The 24,404-nt window shown below is 48.8% G+C and overlaps 1 protein-coding gene across 2 annotated transcripts in view; it reads left to right on the forward strand.

Moving 5' to 3' along the window:
- LOC122393045 (FH1/FH2 domain-containing protein 3-like) overlaps positions 1-24,404 on the forward strand; it is a 98,471-nt gene that overhangs the window by 20,917 nt on the left and 53,150 nt on the right. Inside the window, exon 1 of one of the 2 annotated variants that reach the window (XM_043388627.1) lies at positions 9,059-9,639. The exons of the other annotated variant lie outside the window; for it this stretch is intronic. Within the exon in view, the coding sequence (XP_043244562.1) occupies positions 9,469-9,639 (171 nt within the window). The 5' untranslated portion in view covers positions 9,059-9,468. Of the gene's footprint in view, positions 1-9,058; positions 9,640-24,404 lie in introns of those variants that run through there. 2 annotated transcript variants of the gene reach the window in all.

Genomic DNA, 24,404 nt, shown 5'->3' on the forward strand with positions numbered 1-24,404 from the left:
GTTACTATAGCGCAGTTTTACTGGTGACCAGTAGGAAGATCCTGGGTTGTGTTTCATAAAAGCACGTGCCGTAGTAAAAAAGTCGAATGACGTTTGCTTTCGTGCTGTCAATTTCACCCAAGGATTTCACCCAGGCGTGCACCGTGAGCAGCGCCACCGGGAATGTGGCGTCAGCTGATTGATGCGTGTGCTGCTTTTGAACAGTTGCGTACGGTACATATCGTTCACATTAAAAATTAACCAATGTTTCAAATTCTATTATTATAAATTGACACTTTATATTATTACATTGTGTCAAAATATAATCATTATAATGTGTTATTCAATGTATAATCAAGTAGCTATCAAAAGGCTTAAATTATAAATTGAGTCTTTACCAGTAAATAGAAATAGCATATTATCCGCGTAGTAAAGCATAGGCGTATTTGTGAGAAAATGGATAGAATTGAATTAGGCAGAGTCGCTTTCCTGGTTGATCTAATTTTGGCATCGCTTCTTATTTTACATCCGCAACTATATATCCCTGATGCCGAATATCCAGCGGCAGGCATAGACACAACACTTACGGCAGGGACTTTGATGCAAAACCGCTTCTGTAAATAAAATAACTCTGAAATGGTGCTGGTTGTCCACCTATTATCTCCAGTGTAAATGAAGGCCGAGAGAACGCGCTTTCTGAAAGTTTTAATTATATGACATCCCGGCGTACTGTACGTCGTCGTGAGCGACGTTTCACGGCCGCTGCTAGCACCCTCCCACCACACGCAGCGAAATCGGTTTCCACCATTAGAGTTCAGTGGTTTCCACATACATTTAAGAACTCGGACGCTCCAATATTGAATGACGTTAGCTGGTCTCTAAACCCAATGCAGTGACTTGTCTCAGACTTAACCTGACATCGACGTGACTTGTTGACCTACTGATGGAGAATGCACCAAAAAAATCTGTCTCGACCATCCATTCGGAAGTTTGATGAGGAGCCAAAAATCTGCATCCCTCCCAGCGATTCGTATATTCATCTCAATGCTTCAAGAAGTCCGGGTTAAAAATATGCGCACAAAACACACATTAACGACTTTAAAACGGAAACAAGCTTCACCACTCACACGCAAAACTGAGGCGAAACTTGAGCTGTCATTAATTGTATAAATGATAATGTGAATTTACCACGAGCACAGAGTAGTAACCAACAGCGCAGAACCAACATGCTCGGTCCGAACTCAGCTCTGCAAATATCAGTTCTCACCGCGCCAAACAGTCTCACAAACGGCAAATAACCGAGGTTACCACGATCACGAATGTGAATGATCATTGATCACCAATACCATAAAAGTCTTGCGGCACGCCGCCGCCGGCTCCCGCCACAGCCAGCGCAGGGGCGCAGCACACAAAGCGAGGCCACGCTAGTCTTGCGGCACGCCGCCGCCGGCTCCCGCCACAGCCAGCGCAGCGGCGCAGCACACAAAGCGAGGCCACGCTAAAGTCTTGCGGCACGCCGCCGCCGGCTCCCGCCACAGTCAGCGCAGCGGCGCAGCACACAAAGCGAGGCCACGCTAAAGTCTTGCGGCACGCCGCCGCCGGCTCCAACCACAGCCAGCACAGCGGCGCAGCACACAAAGCAGGGCCACGCTAAAGTCTTGCGGCACGCCGCCGCCGGCTCCCGCCACAGCCAGCGCAGCACACAAAGCGAGGCCACGCTAAAGTCTTGTGGCACGCCGCCGCCGGCTTCCGCCACAGCCGGCGCGGCACACAAAGCAGGGCCACGCTGAAGTCTAATCACCAGGATGCACGTACAGGCGCGCACGCTTGGCCTCCCGGCTGCAGGTAGGCTGCTCCTTTCGGAGACGTTCTCTGTCGCCGATGAGGCGCCGGATCTCACGTACCCGCAGCTGCGTCCTAGTCATAGCGTACTTCCTCAGTACGTATGGATGCAGCTGCGGGAACTTCAGCGCAGCAGCCTCGGCAAGTCGCCTAACGACGCCGGGGCCGCGGTCGACATCTCCTCCGTGCATCGTGGTGAACAGCACCTCCAGCTGCTCAACCTCATCGAGCCACCGCGCGCTGGGCACCGTGAGGCCGCCGCGGCTGAGGGTGTCAATCCAGGCGTAGCGCTCGTCACGGGGTACCTCGCTGGCATCGGACGTGATCTTGCCGAGCGTGCTGTCCACTGTGGCGCACTTAGCGGCCACGTACCCCGCGACGTACGCCAGCGCCTGCCTGGAGAGACTGGCGACACCGGTTGCTCCAGAGGGAAGGCTTGCAGGTGGCGGGGCGGCGCCGGCGCTGGCTGCGGGTCCCGGACACGGCTGGCGGGCGGTCACCAGGTTCTCCACCGCGGTGACGTCCGCGTCCGGCACCTCTGGCTCCACTGGCGGCTCGTGGTCCAGGTCCAGCGTCGTGGCGCTCAGGTAAGTCGGCTCCTTCTCCTCCAGCAGTACTGAGGCCCCGGACTCGCGCGGGTCATCGTGGGTTGCGGCGGCCACTGTCGGCGCAGCTCCTATGAGGAGCAGGCGGAGGCGGTTCTTGGCCTCCACTGCCGTGGGGTTGGTGTTCGCCGCACCCATGCCTCTCAACTGAAATAGAAACAGTGGTTGGTAAAATACCTAAAAAAAGACTCGATTAGGTGGGCATTAAAGGTGCGGGGTATAACTTAACCACTGTGACAACAGGTCTAATATTTATTGTTTTTTACCATTACCGGGTCACCCAGTGAAATCAAAGAAGTGAAACAAAACATAGTTTATCAGAGTGAGGTAATTAAAGTCTATTATAACACAAAAGAGGTGAGTGTGAGTGGGTAACACTTAATATATATAAAAAAAGACCAATGTCTTCATTACGAGTAAACCATGAATGTTTATTGTTTAAGGATAGAAAAAATGCCGTCAAAGTACTTATATACACAACCCAGATATGTAGTAAGCTACACATTCGGGCGAGACGTATTAAAACAATCAAATTAAAATAAATTTCAAGGCTAGATACAATACCAGGACAAAGGGCTTTGCGTGATAGTCTATGTGCATATTGCTCTTAATGTTTACCTGCATAAAAAAAGAAAGAAAGAAAGAAAAGAATCGCCCGTGTTTTATTTGAGTTGCATCAAAATGTGTGACTGATGTTAGAATGCTTACCTGCGAGAAGAAGTTTTCGACGCAGTCCTGATTGAGCCGGGAGGTCAGTAGGTAGCTGAGCCCGTGATGCCGCTGCACAGCGCTGTACAGGCCGCGCAGAGCGGTGGAGGACATCACGAAGCCCTTCTGAAAGGGCAGCATCGAGTTGCTGCCGACCACGCGCGCGTCTCGCATCACCTTCGTGAACTTGAGGAGGCAGGAGTACTGGTCCTCGATGGTATGGGCCAGCCCAAACGCCGACCGGTGTAGTTTGCCGTCCGACACGTGGCGGGAGTTGAACGTGTCGAAGGCTTGGTCGACGAGGGCGATGAACTCCGCCTCCTTCCGGTACCGGTCACCGAAGATGTGCGAGACCGCCTTGGCCACGCGCTCACTGAGGAGCTGGGCGGCCAGGTACACGCGCTGGCATTCCTGACCCCGCACCTGCGACCTTACCGCACCTGGTAAGGTAAGGTCAGGTTAGATATGTTTTGTTATATATTTAACCATGAAAAGACAATTGTTGCGCAAGTGAGACATAGATATGGCAGCTCGGGTGACGTCTGCAAAGAGAGTACCTGATCCCCGATGAAAAAACGAAACCGCCCATCCGAACGCAGCATGTGTCTGCCCCAACCAGATCTTGTCGAACCCTGCCACGTTTTGCAGACTGGATCGCTCCCAAAAATAGCAGAATCGTTGTCATTTTTAGCACATGTGACAAAAATAGCATATGATAAAAATGACTGATTGACCAAACCTCCCAGACTGATACAAATTCCTGTGAATCTGCACAGCACAAGAGTAAATTCACACTGCAAACATCAATGGAGAGCCCAGCTATGAGCCAACACATCAGTCAAGTAATCTCACCTGAACAATTTTCATCTGCGACCTGCCATAGGAAATACACTTATGACACAGGTATCGTCCAGCAAGCTTGCCAGGGTCACCCATTCCCAGGGCCTGAATGACGGACTTCGAAACGTACTTGGAACCAATCTTGTTCAATTTTGGCACTTCCGACTCACTTGAAATCAGTGCGTGCCCCCCATATGCACAACGCCGTCTTCTGCCGTCAATATTCATCTTGAAATTTAGAAGCCAAGGCGTACAAGCGCTCAAATCTCGGGCAACATGGCGTCCAAATGGCGTCGGCGACGGAAGTGGCGCACGTCGCCATTTCTAATATACGGTTTATAACAAAAACGAGATAGTTTTCGACAAATTTAGCCATTTTCCGTAAAACCATATGCTTAATGAGGTATATCAATCGAAAGTCAATACGCTAATCTATCTCAATCAACAACTTGTAGAGGCCAGCTCCCTCCCATTTTTCAACTACCTCTTTACCATAGTGCCTTTTTTCATTCAGACATTGAAGCCTTTAGGGGCGAATTTCGCCTTTTTCCGTAGAACCTTAAGCTTAATGAAAATTAACATCTAACAGACAATTAAATACTGGTGCTAATTTTAATTTTTATAGAGGCCAGCTCACTCTAGATTTTTTATAGGTTATAGGAACGCTCTGTCTAAGGGCCATCACTTCTTATCAAGCACAAAATGGCACTTTGAAAAGCGATAATTTAATGTTTTTCTGTTGTTTTCCAAAAAGTTCATATCAAGAGAATGCAAAAATCAATTTCATTTCTAAAAACATCAGAATTAAGTAGGTTCACTGCCTAGATACTGAGATATCCGAGGCTTCCTGAAGGCATGATGTCATACCGTGAAATTACAAATTTCTTGGCAAGAACGAATTTTAATGAGGATAACTTAAAATATGTCTTTATTAAATCGCGAAACATAAGTAATAGCAAAGTATTAGGAAAATCTGTAAAGTAGTTACGTAGCAAGTATCTTGCAAATCATGCTAGCACTAGTTGTCAAGACCTGAACCCGTTGCCTTCATGTTGAAGGAATTTTTCGGTGTTACCTAGTGTTTTTATATACCTTGATTTCACCCTTGCTCTACCTTGCAGTAAAACAGCTTAGGAGTTTTGCTTTTAGCTTTAATTGTACTTTATGTCTTAATGCATGCCCTGAGTTTTCGGCATAAGCCTTTTATTGACAAATAACAAACTTCATTTTTTCTTTAAAAACATCTGTTGTTGCTAAAACCTCACGATAAATCATATGAAAAGTTGGCTCTCCATCCTGGCAAACTGAACGAGGTCAAGCGTATTTCTAGCAAGCTGTAGCAAGCTAATGTGAAGTGGAGATATGTTCAAAACGTTCAAAATGTGAACTGCGATGGATTTTCATTGAAGGAGAGACATTAATTGAAAAAGGACAAGACACACGGACAACGGGCTATCACTGAAACATAATAAAGGAAGACCCAGTAACCGAAGCATTTTCGATGTCGGCATAGAATAAACCTATAGAGCCTTGGAATAAACGCAAGTCCAACATTATCCTACTACTTGAACCTGAACCTGAAGTGAAAGAAACGTAATTGGTCTTGTGAGTACAAAACAAATACGACGCTGAATACTTTGTGGGTGCTGAACACTTAGATACAACTTGAAGAAAAATAGCGCTCACCGCCATGACCATTGATGGTTCGAGGCAAGGCCCTAAAACATAAGGTTGGACGAAGTTTTCTACCAAAAATGTACTAGAATAGCGCACGAGTCAAAGCTATTTCCGTTGTTTCTTTACAAATATGTCGCAAACAAGCTTTTCCTGTAATAAATCATTATTTCGAAGTTAAGCTACCAGTAGCTATAAATTCGATAAGCAAACACTTATTTTTTATATAAAAGCCTAGCTTATATAGTCCAACTCTAGTTGAATAATCAAGTAGCTACTAAATTTTCCAGATGTGACACATATTGCGCACTTCAGACAAATGCGTTGCTAGGGCGTTGCTAAGGACTCTTTCGCATGTTTTGCTGCCTGGTTTTTGTTATGAAGTGAGGGAAGTGAGATGGACAGGCTTTTTGAATTTTTTCTGGTTTTCTAGGACCGTCTCAATTATTTAACTTGACATACTTTTCTTGCTTTTTTATCCGAAGGTTTTCAATAATTGGGAGATTCTAGCGTGGAAATAAAAGGGCGAGCAGGCCACAGGGGTAAATGCAAGTCGACTGATAGTGAAATAAAAGGTAGAAAAATGTAATGTGATGTGATGGAACATGAAGCAACAGCATCAGACGCAAGAACCACTAATTAAGAACCCAGAACCAGCAAGCGCCATGTAATCAAGAGCAGCCGTGGTAACGTTTGATCAGCTTTCAGAAAAACTTGGAAGACGCCAGATCGGTGAGTAATCAAAAGATCTTACAAGACCAGTAGTTACTTGAAAACGAGAGCCGCCAGGAAAATCAGTAGATTCTTCAATGGCAACACATTTCAACATCTATTTAGCAATTATTTGCACCAGCGAGGTGCTATCATTGTTTTTTTGTGTCTGTATCCCTAACTGCTAAAATAAATATTTGTCAATAAATAAACCAACAAATAATGCGCCTTTTTCTACTGAAATTAAGTCCTCCAAGTGACAGCTGGGATGAATAAAAGAAGGTACCTACCTAATTAATTGTCATCTATTCATTCAATTCATAGGCAATTCAGGGCATCGATCGGCACCGCCCTTACTGCATGGTACTGCAGATCGTCGATGGGTTTCTTGATGACTCCGACTCTGACTCAGACTTTCAAAAATCAACTCTGACTTTGATTTCAAATGTCGGCTCTGACCGACTCCGACTGCACAGCCCTAGCAGGTCTGCGGAGGCAATGGATTTTTGGTGACTCCGACTCCGACTCTGGCTTTCAAATTCGACTCTGACTCTGACTCTGGGCAGAACTGTCAACTCCAACTGACTACAACTCCGGCTACGGAATCCTGAAAGGTCTGCGGAGGGGATCGAATTTCGGTGACTGACTCAGACTCCAGCTTTTAAAATCGACTCTGACTCTGACTCTACGACTCAGGTCAGAACTGTCAACTCCGACCGACTTCATGACTCCGACTCCGGAGCCCTATTGGCAGCTATAACGCCAGGGAGCTGCAAATCATATGTTCCGTGGCGGTTTATGGCATTAAAGTCGATAATGCGGCTGAATCGCACTATGAAACACCCTTATTGGCTGCAAGAATCACGAAAGTTAGCGCATCACCACTGGAAAGCGTGACAAGTTATCGATTAATTGGCCCTGGATTTGGATAAATAACATGTTGATGATCATATTAGCACACATTTACATTATCATCTATCTCAAGGTTGCCCTTCAGGCGGCTCTAAACTATGGCATTTTCCCTATCTTCAACATGTAAATGCCCTCGGGCGTCCTCGTGGTGACGTAGGCATGGGAGTGCCAGGTTGGTAGGAACTAGACTTCGACGCCCCCTGGTTCGAGGGGCACGTTGGAGTATTTGTCCCCCTCTGCAGCGCCCAAAGGTACGAACTTACGCATTTTTCCTCGCATTGAGAGGGAAATCAACAACTTTTATAAGAAGTTTGATTTAAACAGCACAAATAGGCATAATATATCACAATACGAGAAATTTTTGAAAAAAGCAAAAATGAAGCACATTATTGGGGAGCATGCCTCCCCCAGCATATCAAATAACTTCTGGATCTTCCAATGACTTTACAGCGCATTCGACGCAGCGCATCGGACGGAGTCATGCATTACATCAGTGATGCCATCCACTGGGGCTATTGTGTGCGACGTTCTCGTATGCCCACCTACAAGCAGCGTTGTAGGTAAGTGACGGTCAGCTACGAGCGGGATCTGCCGGCTATCGAAGTCATGTGCTCAAATAACTAACCGTGCACACTGCACAGTGTGAAGAAGGCCGACGAGCAAATAGCAACTTTGACCGCGGCGCGGGAGCGCCCGTACGAGCTCATATTGGGCCGTACTGGCGGCACGTGGGAGATCTGTTTTCTCGCCCATGTGTTGTAGATACGTAAGTGTCTGTGCGGTTGTGGCTTGTGCGTTTGTAATCTTTGATATAACCATGTGAATATGTAGCTACAACAAAATACATGCAACTGAAATGTGATGGGCATTTTTTAAAGCCACGTACAGATTTGGTACGGACTAGGCTAGCCGAGGCAGGGAAATCCAACCCAGGGAAAGTCTAGTCCAATCCAGTGCCCGGGTCTGGGGGTGTTTCCCTTTCCTTTGCATTGCTCTGTAAATGAAGCAGCTACCGAAAATGAAATTTTAGTGACCAGACGAAAGGTCGCAACAAAATAAATCTCCACATTAAAAATTGAGCTCGAGCCAATTTAGGTCAAAATTCAAAGCCAACTTGATTGCAGGGATCCTTAACTTAATGGCAAGAAGCGCACGGAATGCTGAAATATTTTAAAAGTGGGTGTGCCGTGGGGGCCTGCTTTAAAAACTCTGACCCCCTTCCATCGAAAACAATATCTAGTTGCGTCAGCTATCTCTAAATCGCATGATTCATCAAACATTCGCCGGTTCCTTCATGGCATAAACCGATGTTATTTGATAGCTCGTTCAATTATCGATACGTGGATGCTGGTCCCGTGCCGATCATTGGTCTAGCTACCAAGATATATAGCCAGAACTGCAACGGTGTCTACCGCATTTCGACGGTCAAAATAAAATTAAAAAGATATCTTCCACACGGAGGTCCCATGACTCGTTTTCAAGCGTTACTGAGCTTCGAAGTCTTACTCTTTTACTAATTACTTTTCACTATTGTTTATGAGACAGAGGGCAACAGTGATTAGTAAACTTGAAATCACTATTCTACTATACACCAGTAATAGTAAAACATGTTTATGAGAAAGGCTACTGTTGGTTCTGTCAATCCACCCCGCCGCTACCGCCGCCTCCGCCCCCGCCCCGCCCCGGCCCGGCGCCCACCCACCTGGTCCAACTGCGGCCGCGCAGTGCGCATGTCTACTGAGGGCGGGGGCGGCCTGGACCACCGCCGCCGCTGCCGCCGCCACCGCGTCTTCTGCTGCCGTGCGCGCCGACCGTCAGCTGTTCGAGTCGACCGGCGGCGGCGGCGGCGGCGGGCGCAGTCAGTTGCACGCCGTCTTCGGTGGGTGCATGGCCCGGGAGTGACGCGGCGGCGGCGCGACACGAGGAGGCGGTGTGGGCGGTGCTGTGGTGGTCGGGGTTTTGGTAGAAGACGCAGATTTCGGCATTTGGTGTGAGGGCGTTTTGGAGGTGATGAGCACTTCGTCCTGAACTGCAAACGGATTTGTGAAACATATCTTGCACCTTACTTAGACAGTTTGTGATGCATCTTGTCACCTAAGCATTGAAGACGTAGTGATTAAATGCTTGCCGCCGTGCCGTAACCACCGGCGAGTGACTGTCGACTTCTGACTGACTGCATCTCCTCCTGCCGTCCACCATGAAGATCAGCTACGTGACGTGTCGGATCCAGTTCCTGAACGACGTCGACCCGTTCGGGTACAGTGCCGGTCTGGAGCCCACCCGGCCTCCGTCCTATGTGTTCAACACGCGCCTGCCGCTGGGGAACCAGCTGCCCAGTGTGCACCGTCAGCTCATGGCGCCACAGAAGGTGAGCGAGGGCTGGAGAGGGAGATCAAGGTGGTGAAGATGGAGCGGTCATGGGCTGGGCTGGAGGGTTATAGGAGGATGAGAGGACAGGGGAGGGCGACTGAAACAAGTCACAGGCTGCCGGGCTGTACCGGCTACACTCTGGGGAGGATGTAGTCGAACAGTGTCTGGTTTTAAAATTGTGAATTCTTATTCGGAAAATATTTTTGGATTGATAAACGTCAACACTTAGAACCTATCAGATATAAATGGTTATTTTTTGTTTGCTTTTTCATACTTCGGCAAAGGAGACTTGCATACCAACCACACCCTTCAGTGCAAATCAGCTGATGTCAGTTTTCCTCAAAGCCTGTCGAACGGACACCGTTGACTGATCGTATCTGTCTGATACAAGGAGGGGTTGCCGACCGACCTGTACCCATTCAGGGAGGCCCCCTCACGATCTGTGGTATATGGATTATGGGGGCTGGGTAACCGGTCAGAATCACTGGGGATCGGCTGACCGAGCCTGGGCACACGCCCCCTTCTCCGAATTGGGTCGACGATCCGTCTACTTTCCATGGGAGTTGGCCCTCACGGCTGAGTCATGCCCAGAGCGCAGATATTTGTTACAGCAGAAGATCCTATCTCTGTTGTGTTGCAACAATGTGGAATCGATTTGCGTCTTCAGCTCTGTATGCATGTAGTTTGTATGCACCTATGTAGCTTTCGACTGTCGTCCGTAATATTTATATTCAAATGAAGGTTTGGATTACTATTGTTTACGTCATCGCCTTCTGGTTTTCTAAGGCGAAACGCCAGAGAAAAGGTCTCCAGAATGCTGCCTGTACTCGATCCTCATGGCTAGTAACGTGTGTGCGTGAGGAACTGCCAAGTGCCATCTTTATTACGGGTAACGAAGCATGCATATTATTCTGATATGGCGTTTAAAGCAGCGAACTAAGTTGGTCTGGTTAGCTCCACCGATCCGTGGACGGAATAAGTCATATTTGTACGTAATATGAGTTGCCCGGCGAAAACTTGAAGCGCATGATTTTCACCGCGCCAGCTGAGCAGTTGGGCCGTTTCACGTTTCCGTGTCTCAGTTCACCCTCTCCACTGAGGCCGAGAGATCTGGGTTAGTCTATCATCCGCAGTCTGATGATCCTAATTCCTGACAGCGCTTTGATCCAGCTCAGCGATGCACCGACCGCTGCTCCAGTTGTGTGCAAAAAGAATAACGGAAACGTTCAGACCCTTTGATGTTGATGAAGGCAATAGTTCGATCGGCTTATGATGGCTGTGATACGTAACCGGGTTTGTAAAGGGGGCAGGTGAACTAGTTTTTATATTATACCGGTACGATTTGATGTGATGCTGCTAATTTTGAGCTTCGCTATATCCTTGTAGCCTCGTTGTGGTAAAGGTAAAGTCAGTTTTAGCGTGAGCATGACCGCTTTCTGGGTGGGTATTCCGTTCCGTTCTCATAACACCTAGTCGTTCCGCTACCGTTCCTCTACTTTTACTTCCGGCATTTTCTGGATCGTCCAAAGTTTGGATCCCTTTTTCGCTTCTTAATCGGGCGACCTGTTCTTCACTCCGAGCTGGATAACGTGATTGCCATCACAATGAGGTCGAGGAGGTTCCGAGTCTTGTCAAAATGCTATACTGTCGCACGATTGACACTCATAATGCCACGTTTCCTGTGCTTTCGAGTTTCGATGCCTTTTTGATACAACCGATAACCCCCTTTCATTGCATTTCACAAGTCATATAACAGGGGTGACCAGCAGCGTTGATTCGCGATAAGCTTAGTCGCCCATAAAAACACATAGTTTTTCTCCCGTTTTTCTTTGTTCCCTTCCTGGACACGTGTCGCGCGCCCGAAGCGTGCGACACTGATGTCAGAATTCGTCCTGGCCGCCACTGGTCCCGTTCGTGGTAAGGTAAGCCGATAATCTGGACAACTATATCAGGAAAAAGGACGGGACAGCAAATTGCTGTCTCCATGTCCACTTGGAGACAGCAATTTGCCCTTCTCCGTAGAACTAAGGCGGTTGGCAGGACGTGACATTGTCCACTTAGAGGCATAATAAACTCGTTAAGTTATAGTGCTGTTGGCTATAGGTCCATTCTGATTTGCCTCGTTCTGAAATACACGTAAATATTACGTGAGGTCTGAAGCGATGTTGAAACTCTTGTCTCCTTATATTTAATACTATTAAATCTTTAGTTCAGGCTTTTGACATTGACAGTCCTTAACTATGAAAAAACGTCCATTACTCAAAAAGCTCAAGGCACCTGGCACTCATTTCCAAAACAGACCGTCCTTTCTCGAATAACTCACCGCTCAGTGAATGCTCTGTACCGCTCAGTCATGGCACTGGACGCCCTCGCTGCGAAAATAAACGCACCTCCCGCCCGAGCTCTCAGTACCGCCTGCCAAACGATACAACCGGCGGCGGTGGCCGGCTCAGGAAGTGACCGGCAGCTGCACGTGCCACGTAGCACCGTCGCTACCGACGTTATCGATGTCGCTACCGACGCCGGTCAGTTGGGTGGTAACTTCAGGCCCAGAGCTGGTATCGCCACAGGCTATGGTGGAGGTACGGGTCTGCTTTGTGCTCTGGTTTCAGCGTAAATATTGGATCGGTCAGTAGAGGTGCTGTGGTGTATTGACAGCTGGGCTGGCCGAGACATGGACTGTGTCGGGGCTGGTGTTGATTGCAATTAGCAGGCGGAGACATTCGTCTGTTTCTAGATATTACGTTTTTCTTCGCAGTGGAGCATCGTGCTCGAAAGGCTTTATAGCTGCTTAGCAGCGAGTCATAAACGGTCATCCTACAGAAGAATACCGAATTAATTAAAAACATGGCTTTGCTGGTCTGTGGCACGTGGACGCTATAAACTTAGCGTTAGAGTTATGAAAAAGGTAATCAGTGATGATCCATGACATTTCCGTTTCACGAGTCACGGTGAGTTCCCGGCATCGTTAGCCGTTTCCGACCAATTACCGAATTTCTGCCGGCGATTACGATCTCTGGCGTGTGCCGGCCCATCGCGCGGTGTTCAATCTAATCATTAACCCGTTTGTCATGCAACGACGGACCATTTTTGTGTCTGATGGCTGCATAAACTGTTTTTGTGGGGTTCATGAAGCGGCCAGCGCTGTGGGACGGCGCCGCAGGTCCAGTTTGGACCACCGGCGCCACAGGTCCAGTTTGGATCGAGTTCGAGTCGTGATCGCGTGAGGACCGAACGACGTCGGCAAGACTCTGCAGGTGCGACCGCCCACTCGACACGAAGGGCGGCTGATTCGGGTGATGGTGCTTGATGACGCCTGATGGCGGCTGATGACGTCTGATGAGATGACACCTGATGACGTCTGATTAAGTATGATGACGCTGACCGCTCCCCAGTTCTGACGACGTCTGATTCCATGCCTAGGAAGCAGAGCCAATGCTCTGTCTTTGGTGCAGCTCGCCGGAAAACATAAGAGAGGCGGAATAATTACGGTCAGTCGCGAATCTAGTGAATTCGCGATGTTGGTTGACCGGATCGTCGTTTGCTGGGAGAATAGTCGACCAGGCTTTACCATGCACCCTCCGAGCGACCTTCGTGACTCATTCATTCGTGACTCGTGTGTCCGTGACTCGTGAATGGCGTGGGGACTGTGCACTGTGCACCAGGTCAATAGCTCATGCACACAATGTGCACGATGATTGGTCTTACCTCATTGGTTGGACATGTCCCACTGTTGTCTGTCGAATCGTTTCGAGTGTTTGATCAACGTCAAGTCCCGAGGCTTTTCGCGTCTCGACACTTTCGCCACCGGGCCGAGCTCGACTCATAGTCGTTGAGTCATGGAGTCGTTGAGTCACGAGTCATGAGATGCAGGTGCAGGTACTCGGCGCGGTATCAGCCAACGGTCGACGGTGGCGCGCTTTTCAACTGTGAGAGACGACATGTGGCTCAAGGATACTTCGTACAGACGAATGAGAAACCTCTCTCTGATGATATGAGGTGTCATGTGTCTAGCGTTTCTGTTAGTCCTTTTGGATATTTATGGATACATTTGCAGGAGATGCCAGACTGTTTTCCGATTGTCACGTCAACTCGTGAAGGATATTTTATGGTAATCCAAGTCTGGCACGTCTCTAGCTTTGAGCTCTCACCTTTATCAAGCTTGTCACATTGTACGACATGCTAATTGACGGACTCATTTATCAATCACCCATGCTCACAGTCTGTCATTTCGCACATGCTTGTCTCAATTACATGCCCATCACATTTCACCCTGGTAATTACATTCTAATCACATCCTATAGCCCATGCAGTGATGTCGCATGGCAACCGGCGCCCTGCTGTATACGTTATTCAGCCAGTGACGCTAAACACGGCAGGCTTCTCTGTTTGGGACCGTTCACTGCCTCCGAGCCTGCTGAACAGATAGCTGGATCTCTGTTAGTAACAGTGATCACATGATCACACGGCGGATGCAGGCTGCGTTTTTAGGATTCAGCTGATCGCTTTGGTGTCAGGAGGGTTGAGATTTGTTCCGTGAATCAAGTTTATGTGGCGACTGTTGCTCGGATATCGTGATGGTGCTAATGACGTCAATGTGAGCTATCATTTGAACGTTGATCGTTTGGAGTTTAGTCAAAAGGGGTTCATATTCGATGCAGATAAGATTGTATCTTGCTGATGGATTAGCACCAAGCACAAACAGTGATGCTATCGCTGTGAGATTGTGACCCCCGGTTATTCGCATGGATTAGTGCAAAGGGTCTTCAGCGGAGGATCGCACCGACGCGACGCTCAGCTTTGTCACGACGTCAGAAGTGGGCACATCGGGAGGCGCCACTTGCAGACTGACGGACTGTGAGATCCGACAAAACAGTGGCGACACCAGTTTGCCTACGGGATTGATAACTAGGAGAGCAGAGCCAATGACTCAAATTAGTATATCCAAAACGGGCTGGTAACAATAAAAATCAATTCTTTAATGAAATGATGAAAAACCTTATTCATATGAGTCACGACTTTAAATCGATGTAACTCCATTGTGTACGTTTTCTGACGCCCTACGCCTCACTGATCGCACTGATCATGATCCCAACACGTCATCATGTCAAATCGTCGCCATGCCATCATGTCCCACCCAGCTGAGAATCGTGGAGCGATGCATACAAACTTGGTCCCTTGTGTCAGAATAAACAGCATCTGGCTCGCCCGAACCACCCGATCCCGCAATGTCGTCAGAGACCGTTCCAGGAACAGACAGAAAACAAATTCCACAAATGTGAGAAGGTCAGGGCTGGGTCGGTGGAGGTACGGTTTCCCCCTATCGTCACGGGTTTGGTTTACTTTGGCGGTGCTGTGTGAGCCCACACCGTTCCGGCATGCCCCGTTGGCCGGTGGGATGCTCCGGAATTCACCGGACGGTTTGTCCGGGAAGCTCTGTCTGTCCGGGGTCTGTCAGAGGGAGTATCCGCAGTATGCCGAGTGACCGCCGCCGCCGCCCCCCGCTGGGGCAGTGATGTGTGCGACGCGACGTCGCCCGCCGTGGGGTGCCCTCGGTGGACCGTGAACAGAGGACCAGCGGAAACTCCAGCGGGTCAGTCGCCGTCCGCTCCCTCTCCCGCTGGAATCGACCACTGACTCGTGACCCGACGATCTATCTCAGTCTCTATTATATGTTTCTCAGTTATTATCGACTAACTATCCCAGTTTCATTACTCCAGTCCTTTACGATACGCTTTCGAGGCAACATCGGTGCACTATACAGTCACAGACTTTAGAAATGCGGTAAATGAATGGGCGTTGAAGTGCAACTAATTTTACACTACCAGGGCGCCAGTGATCACGGAATGCCTTGCATCTTAGGGCGCTTCGATCACGGAATGTCATACCGCTGCGGGATTGCACTGATCACTGAATGTCCTCACCGCCGCGGGATTGCACTGATCACTGAATGTCACGCCGCCCGGGACTCCCTGTTCACGGAACCCGCCGCCCGGGGCTCCCTGTTCACGGAACCCGCCGCCCGGGGCTCCCTGTTCACGGAACCTGCCACTCCACCTCGGGCCGTGAATGCCGTCCCGTCTGCCCTTGACGGTCAGCTGGGGGCTGATTCACGGGACAGCTCGGTACTGTTCGGAGAGCCGACAGGCGGGCGGACTGGTGAACCGGACCGGACCGGACAGAACAGAAAGACATGCAGCCAGACAGTCGCGGAGAAAACCAATTGCGATAAGGACTGAAGAGAACTAGCGCCATTGTCGTGTACAGGGACGTTAAGTTCGGCTAGACATCGCTAGTTTGATTTAGCTGAAGTTTTGCACTGGATTATGTTGAATCTTTGACAATCATTTACCTATTCAATAATCGTTGCGTGGCTAGATCTCCATTCACTCTATTCTCTCAGCTCTCTTGTTTCCGTATTTTCGGGCCACCGACCTGACATATCTCGTCTGTTCTTTGCTCTGATCAGGCTCGATCTGTTCCTGCTCGCCTGGCTGTCCGTGACCTCTCAACTTTCCTCTTAGCTCCGTCCTTCGGTGTCCGTTTGGTTTGATTGTCCGATCACGCCCCCGCCGCCTGTGGTCGTTACTGCCGCCGTGATATCACGACCCGCACGACCTGTGATCAACATAACTCCGACGTCCAGACGGCGGGCCTGCGGTGTGAGGTGATCAACGCTTGGTGGTCGGCTGGATGCACTGATTATTAACCCGCGCCCCACTGGGGGGGGGGGCTATTTATAGCCCCCCCTCCCGTTTTTCTGCAATAACTTCCAAACCGCATGGCGTATCGACGCCAAACTTTCAGTACCTTCGGCTGCATCAATTTGACACCTTGTGTCAAAATTTGAACTTCGTACCTACCATAGGTCGGCCGGAAATGACGTCAGAGTGACGTCATGTTCGGCCGATTTCGACGCAAAACATTGAACCACGGCAATCGCTCCCAAGAGCTCAGTTTTTAAGCTAGATCCAATTTCTTTGCATGAAAGGACTCAGAATAGACTGCGCTATCAAACTGCTATCTCGGATTTTCGAAATTTTGAAAATTTCGAAAATTTGATATAATAAAATCCAGAATTTATATTTTTACATTTTTTCAAAAAGTTTTTGACTTTTCGAAAAAACCGGAATATATGTGATAGAACGCATTATCAAGACTAACTCTAGCAGGTTTTAGCTAAATATCTTAAAAAATGGCCAAGTTTTACGCATTATTGCAAAAATTCACAATTCTTAATTTTTCAAATCAATTTTTCAGCATGTATTTGACATCGTACGCCAACATAAATAGCACCATCGTGTTCCTGAGCTCAAACTGCATCCAATAGACACCTTTTTTGTTGAAAAATTTTAACTTCAAAATTTTACCTTTTTTGACCTGAAAGTGACCTGACCTAAGCTAAATTCCACTCAAAATGACCTCGAATGACACAGACGACATCACATTTGAAATCTCTGGCCTAAATGGACCATAAAACATGTGTCACGTGACCGACGCATGATATAATATTTTCGTGACCTGTGATGACCTGACATTGACCTGAAAATCAAAGTACAAGTTTGGTACCCTCGGGGTATCTAGAGCATCTGTTCACGAGTGTGTGATCCAAAAATGAGCCTGATCTGACTTGTAAGACGGCGGCCAGAGCCCAAAACGTGAACAAGCAAAATGCTAATAATTTTTACTTTGACGTGACCTGTGACGTCATCGGTGACCTCGAGGTCAACGAAATTAGGTTTCGCTCGACAGTTTTTCCGGGGCTATCAGACGCCGTTTGAATTTTGACGATCGGCCCAGTAGTTTCGGAGTTAGGAGGGGGGGGCTATGAATAGCCCCCCCCCCCCCCCAGTAGGGCGTGTTATACGCAGACCCCAGTGGGGCGCGGGTTAAAGGGACTATCCCACCTTCTAAAATGTTGTTAAAACCAGTTAAATTGTGTCCGACTTTATAGATTGGATTACCAGGAACACGGTTCTGGCATTTATTTTTCATTAAACATCTTAGGCTTCCCATATTCCAAACACAAACTTTCAAGTATGTGACGTCACAGCCCAAAATTACCTCCTTCCCCAGGCCACATTACTGTCATAAAGCTGATTCTTTTTACTCTGTAGGCACCATGGGTGTAGGAGCGCCAAAAATATTGGTGAAGGATGCCACCTGAACCTTATGAAAAGGGACAGGACCGTGCCAACCAACACGCACAGTGCAATCGGGGGGGGGGGGGGGGGCGAATTTCGCCAACCCCTTGTTTTTTCGCAGATATCTTACGCCCTTATCATCCCATTAACGTCAAATTTTCAATGCCTGCCTAAAATTGAATTGTGCATCTTGCCATGACAGCAAGATGTAAATCAGGGCCTCGGCATAAGGGATTTTGACTACTGGGGCAAATGGTCAAAGTGTGTTAACCCGCGCCCTGCTGGGAGGGGGGGGGGGGAGGTTTTTGGACACCCCCCTGCGGTTTTTCGCGGATATCTGAAAAACGGCGGCACCTTATCATCTATCAATTTTATACATTTTGTGAAAATTTCAGACCAGGGTCCTTCAAGGTCAGGTCACCAGGTCGCTACAAGTGACCTCACCTCATAAACACATCATAAAATGTTTCAATGTATGCCATAGCTACACCAAGTGACGGATCGCTTTGAAGCTTTCAGCAATTGATAAGTGCAACAGTACCTATGTACAAAATTCGGAATTTTCATATCGGTGACCTAAGGTCGGGTCAATTTTGCGACCTCTCTAGGTATTATAAGTCAATGGGAGAAAATTCAAAACCGTCTTTTTCGGACGAAAGTCATTCTAAACACTCTCAAACACTAAATTACAAGTAACTTTGACACACTGAACATGAAAACGGCACCCGTGACCCCTGTTTATGCCCCTAAGGTCATCTCGGGTCACGAATGGTATCTAACAGTTTTTTGCGACTAACTTTTGAAAGAGGCATGCTAGAGCGATGAAAACGCCTTAGGTATATATGTTCAGCTCGACGATACAGATCCACTAATATGCAACATGACAATGTCCGGTCAAATCATGACCTTGACCAGAGGTCAAATTTTTAAGTTGAACTTTCAATGTCAAATTATAGTTCATTCGATGCGTCTTGACAAGAGGAACACGATGTCGGTAAAAGAAAGCTCGTGCACGGCTTGAGTCAAAAGTTATTGCAGAAAAACTGTTCCCGAAAAATCGTCTATTTTGGCAGTTTTTGCCCCCTGCAGGCAAAACCGTTGACGTTAGGTCAAATCTGAGCGAATTATCCAGAAAGGGCGTTAATAGGGCTATCGAATGCGCTTTTCCGTGGCGCTGTAGCTCTATTGGTTCCCGAGCTATGCGTTGGCTTCTTGGAAATTGTCGACATTCGACCTGGAAATCGGCGAAATTTTGCCTTCAATGACCTCTGGTGACCTGACTTTTGACCTGACCAAAAAAGTGACCGAAGTGATTTCTTCATTATTTTTGGCGCTCTTTCGAACGCCGCCTTCCGCGTATCGCTACGTGGCCCAGGAGCCGAGTTAGAAGGGGGGGGGGTGTTCAAACACCCCCCCCCCCCCCCAGCAGGGCGTGGAAATCCAGGACCCCCAGCCGGGCGCGGGTTAAAAAACAGACATTTGATCAACCGTCGAATCCAGTAGTTCTAAGCATAGGTAGGTGAAGACCCTCCCTTGCATTGTCCAAGATTGGTGAAGGATCCTTCACCAATCTGAAACTTTGGTGAAAGGTATCCTTCACCAAAGAGATACGTTGCTACACCTATGGTAGGCACCACAACAAAGTTCAGACCAAGTTTTAAGCGATTTTTCAACGAACAAATCCATTTAAATCAGAATGACTAAACGAGGTGACGTCACACTAACGGTCGCTCCATGTTGAAGATAGGGCCTTGTACAAGGCCCATTTTCAAATGAAGGGAACGAATTTCTTTAACACCAAGAGGCCGAGGGGGTTGCAACCTAGATAGATAGTGGTTTCTGAACCTCGCCGCAAACTTGGCTATCTCAACTCAAACCCCATGTTAAAGGTGGGATAGTCCCTTTAAATGACGCTCTCAAACCCTCATTCATCCATAAGGCCTCAGCACTCAGCAGACCTTCGAGCCAACGGGTGGACTTGATTCCGCGTAGGACGACCCAATGGCAACTGGCAAGACGACTAGCCTGACCTTCTGGTGGCGGTGGGGTGCCATGCAGCACGGTCGGTCACCCCAGTCATCCCGTCCATCCCTGCACGCTTGCAGTCACATTATTACCCGCCCCCACACCACCTCTGATGGCCTCTGGTATCGTCTGCCCTCCACCGCCCCTTCTCAGACACACCTGGGTGAAAAACCGGAGGGAGACAGACATGGACAAACCTGAGGTATGATCTGCAGGGCAGCCCGAATGCCCTCTGTGCCGATGCACGAGTACGCCTATTGCAGAGGGTTGTTGTGCTGGATGGCCGCGGGGAATAAGATAGCATCGCTCCTGCCCGCTATGTCTGGGAGAAGACAGACAGGCAAACGATATTACACAAAGGGTCGCACGGGCAGACAGACGGACAGACGGACTGACTGACTGACGGACGGTCAGGCGGACTGACAGACGGGCAGACGGTCAGACGGACGGAGAGACAGACAAATGGTAAACTGTTGCTGGTAAGCTCACATGTAGACAGACAGACGGAAAGATGGCCATAATGGCAGAATTCCATGTACAGATAATATAGAGGCGAATGAACTTCCATAAATCATATGCAGGCTGTCCAACGGATATGTCTGCAGACGGGAAGTGGCAAATTACGTAAAGATTTATTGTTAGCGGGCATTTTTCGTGTTCCTGCCTACTCCATCTCCCGTGATCGCGTGCTCTGGACTCTCGGGCCCTCACATCTGAACCACAGATCCACTGCAGATTTATCGCTGAGATTGTATCGCGGAGGAGCGGACCGGTAAGCCGGTGGTGGGAGGAGGGAGACTGGGAGGAGTTCATGTCCCGTCCGTTGACCTGGGACGTCACACCGGGACGGGGCTGGCTGGCGTCCCTTTCATCTCTGCGTCTTGCGTGGTCCAGGAAAGAGATACACTGTTGCTAAGAGGGAACATTGTCGCTCATTCGCCGCTTCTATTGATATGAGCCTGATTTAGATTGCAAAAAAAAAAAACGTATTCTTACTCTGAATTACGCGGGTTCTCTGAACAAACACGCATTATCTCACTCCTAAATTGCCGTGCAATGTTGATCAAATTTGCAGCCACTCTCGTGAAGTCGTGCTGTATGCTCCACTGCAGAACATTGCGGCTGTCTTGGCGGTGTATTACGTCACTCTGACGTCACCTATGCTCCCAGACAGACAGCTGGCGTTCTGAGTCAGTTTCCTCTGGGCTGACGCCGGCTGTGTAAATGTGCCAATCACGTCTCACACTTCCCTGTACTCGTGATCAGGCGGAGAAGCGGGTCTCGGTCCGCCCCGCCACCGGAGCTGGCACACGCACCTGAGTGGTGCACCAGAAGGGCACCAGGTCACCAGTCAGCAGGGCACCAGGTCAACCCGTCAGACTGACCACTACCGCTCAGTGGTGTTTTCTTTTCGAAAAGGAGTGCTTCTTTCCTGCATCAAGTGTTGGTTGCTAAGCAGTGAATATAAGCGGAATGATATCGCTGTGGATGTTTCAAGTTTCAGTCATCTGGATCTTAGTGGTTGCACCGGAACGCAATTCTGAAGAGTGAGGCTTTTTCTGGACAGTTTGGTTTTGCCCTCACCCTTGGAGACCATTGCATGTTTTATCATCACTCGCACACTCTCCAATCTCACACAAACACAATTCAGATTTCTGATACGACGCGGTTGACCGTCTTTGGTCATACGCCGTAACGCCCACTCATACGCCGAGATAAAATACACGTGTACCCAAGCCCGCCCCGCCGCTCAGCTGATCAGCTGCACGTGCATGTGGGCACAGCTGGTAGAACGGTCAGTGATTGGTGTGAATTATGACCTCGCGATGACAGACGTCCGATCGACCTGCGCGTGGTCGGGGCTTCTCAGAGTAAGATGAGACATCGGACGAGGAAATGGATCAGATTTCTGGCGCAGAGAGACAAGACGAGGGGATGGATATTCGAGTCAGACGCGAAACGGAAGGCGGTGAAACACGGTTCAGGCTGGCGATGAGAGCGTCGGAGGTTCGGATTTCGCAGAGAACCACGTGCGAGCTGACATATTGATGAGGACAGGATGGATTTCCAGATATGTTGGCAAATGGCAACAGTTCCTAACGGAATTAAACCAAGTATCTCCCTTGACCTGCTGTTGACGTGTGGAGACGTATGGAGATGACTTTTGACTTCTGATGTAGGTACGACTGTTGTCACACGTGTACAATCAGTGCCAACGTCATACTGATCAGAATGTATAAATATGCAGAGAACCACATGCGAGCTGACATATTGATGCTGGCATTTGTCTGTCATGTAAGCAAGTGCACATTTTGGACCGCCGTTATCAGCATCACGCTGTTGACTTGAAAACTTATCCTCTGTTGGGCCGGGAAGTTTGATTTGCCTAATGTGTTGATCGCATGTCCACATCACTCAGCATGAGGCGCAAATAGGGCGTCATTGGCAAACGACCCAGTCTTTTGCAGAGCATTTGCAGAACGGTGTAGAAAGAAGAACGTTCATACTTCGTTAGCTGGTAAATAGTAAATGATTTGCGAAATTACGCACTTTCTGCCTTTGGAAGGTTCGTTTACATTTATGCCACTAAATCTATGTAATAAGCAAGCTTACGGAAGCAATCTGCTAGTTTTTGTGCTGATATCTTCCGTCACCTTATCTCACCTATCAGCTCATCTGTTCATTCATTCACTGCATCCTGTTCTCCTTCGGTTCTCATTCTTCCGTTGTTCCGATTGCTTGGCATGACAGCTGGTGCCACTCCACCCTGCCTCAACCCCTGACCTAATACCACTTCCAGCTGCCACCCGTAGCCTCCACCCTTCCTGGCCCTCTAATCAGGTACGATCTCTGACCTCACGTCATCTCCTTTCTGCGTTCAGTCGGTGATGCGCCGCTGACCGCCTCGCTCCCTCCCTCGTATCCGAGTTTGTCGCCGCAGCACCCCGACCGCCGCCCCTCAGCCGCGCCACAAGAAACGCTAATGTGACGCGTGGCGCATACAAACCGGCGCGGCGACGCACGAGTGCGACGTTTGTTTCCCGTGGCCGGCGGCGCCTTAGGTGCCGGCTCGGCACGGGGCGCCCTTCACCCAGAACCGGCGCACTGGTCAGTTTTTGCCACTGTGTGCAGTGTCGCCAACAGATTGAAATCACGGCGGTGATCCTGACCTGACCCGGCCGGCATTGACGGGCTGCACCTGCCTCGAACGCAGAGCGCTGCTGCTCACGAAAGGACGAGCATACAATTACCACGGGGCCGAGGACACAAACACTGCCCGGGTGCTGTAATGGGACCGCGACAGGGATGTCACGTGTTTGTGACCGTCACAGGGTGTCCCCGTGTCACGTGTCGCGTGACGCAGCCGAGGACGTGACGTGACGCGGCAGACGACGTGACGTGACGCACCTCGGTGACGGCCGGTGTCACGGCCGGCGTGACCCTCGTCCGACGCGCTGATTACCTGCACGGACCTAGGCGTGTTTGTGCGACATAGGCATGTTGTTACACGACAGACTAGTTTTGATATTATGGGGATTGAGGGAGAGAGAGAGTGTGTGTGGGGCTAGTGAGGCGAGACAAAAGAGGGACAATAGTAAGTGGGAGCTCTTGGGCGTGGCTCGCACTTCTATCTTATTATCTATATTACTATTTGAGGAGGGTGCGTCTGTCCGTTACCGAGATCCCAACTTGGTGGTGCTTTGCGTGGACTACAGGCCAGACCGTTGCACCTAGCCCGGTGAAATTTGCACAACTTATAGATCAAGGATGCGCGACGTGCCTTTGAGGGGTCTCAGCTCGATCGGATTGATAGGGAGCGCGTGGCGCGTGCTCAAAAAGTGCAAATTCGCGTCATAGACTTTACATGTATAAATCGGGCGAAAACGGCTAATTTTGGCCGACACGGGTCCAGTTCCCGTGCAATATCTTGGTGACCAGGGGTCCGACCGGCACGGGGAAAACAGCATCGTGTACAGAATTGAACGGGCTATTGAATGGTGTGCAATGCAGAAGATAGCACGCGCCACGTGCACCGGAGAGGGCACTTTTATTTGAAAAATTGCGGTTTTTGAGGGATTTTGGAATTAATTTTATTTTTAGGTGACCGTTAAATGGAGCGAGTTGAATCAACGCCTATTTGCAAGAGAAAGGTACCGCCTCTCATATAAAAATTGTGAAAAGCTGATTGATCCAAATCAAGATGGTGCAAATCACAGGAGAAAATGGTGTTTGTCAATTTTGTGCCACTTTATTAATCACACGGGGTTTGCTGCATAACCTGATACCTTTGGCAATTGAATATGGTACCATTGGATAGAACATTCAATTCTGTCCAATATTCACTCTTCATTTTTGCATGATTAGCAACAGTATCCTTAAAAAATGTAAATGTTCCAAACCATTACATTGTCATTTTTAGCGAAAGTCATCGATGGCCCTCAAAAGACTTCACGCCAGTTTTCGAATCATTCTAAGGTAGAACGCATGATAATACGACACGGGCACCTCGATGCGATGTATCTTTTTGTTTTCTTACAAAATGCTTGGCAGTCAAAAAGCAATCGAACGAAATGGATATCTACCAACCAAATCG

The sequence above is a fragment of the Amphibalanus amphitrite genome, unplaced genomic scaffold, assembly GCF_019059575.1.
Source record: "Amphibalanus amphitrite isolate SeventyFive unplaced genomic scaffold, NRLGWU_Aamphi_draft 000513F_arrow, whole genome shotgun sequence".
NCBI classification, from domain to species: Eukaryota; Metazoa; Arthropoda; class Thecostraca; order Balanomorpha; family Balanidae; genus Amphibalanus; species Amphibalanus amphitrite.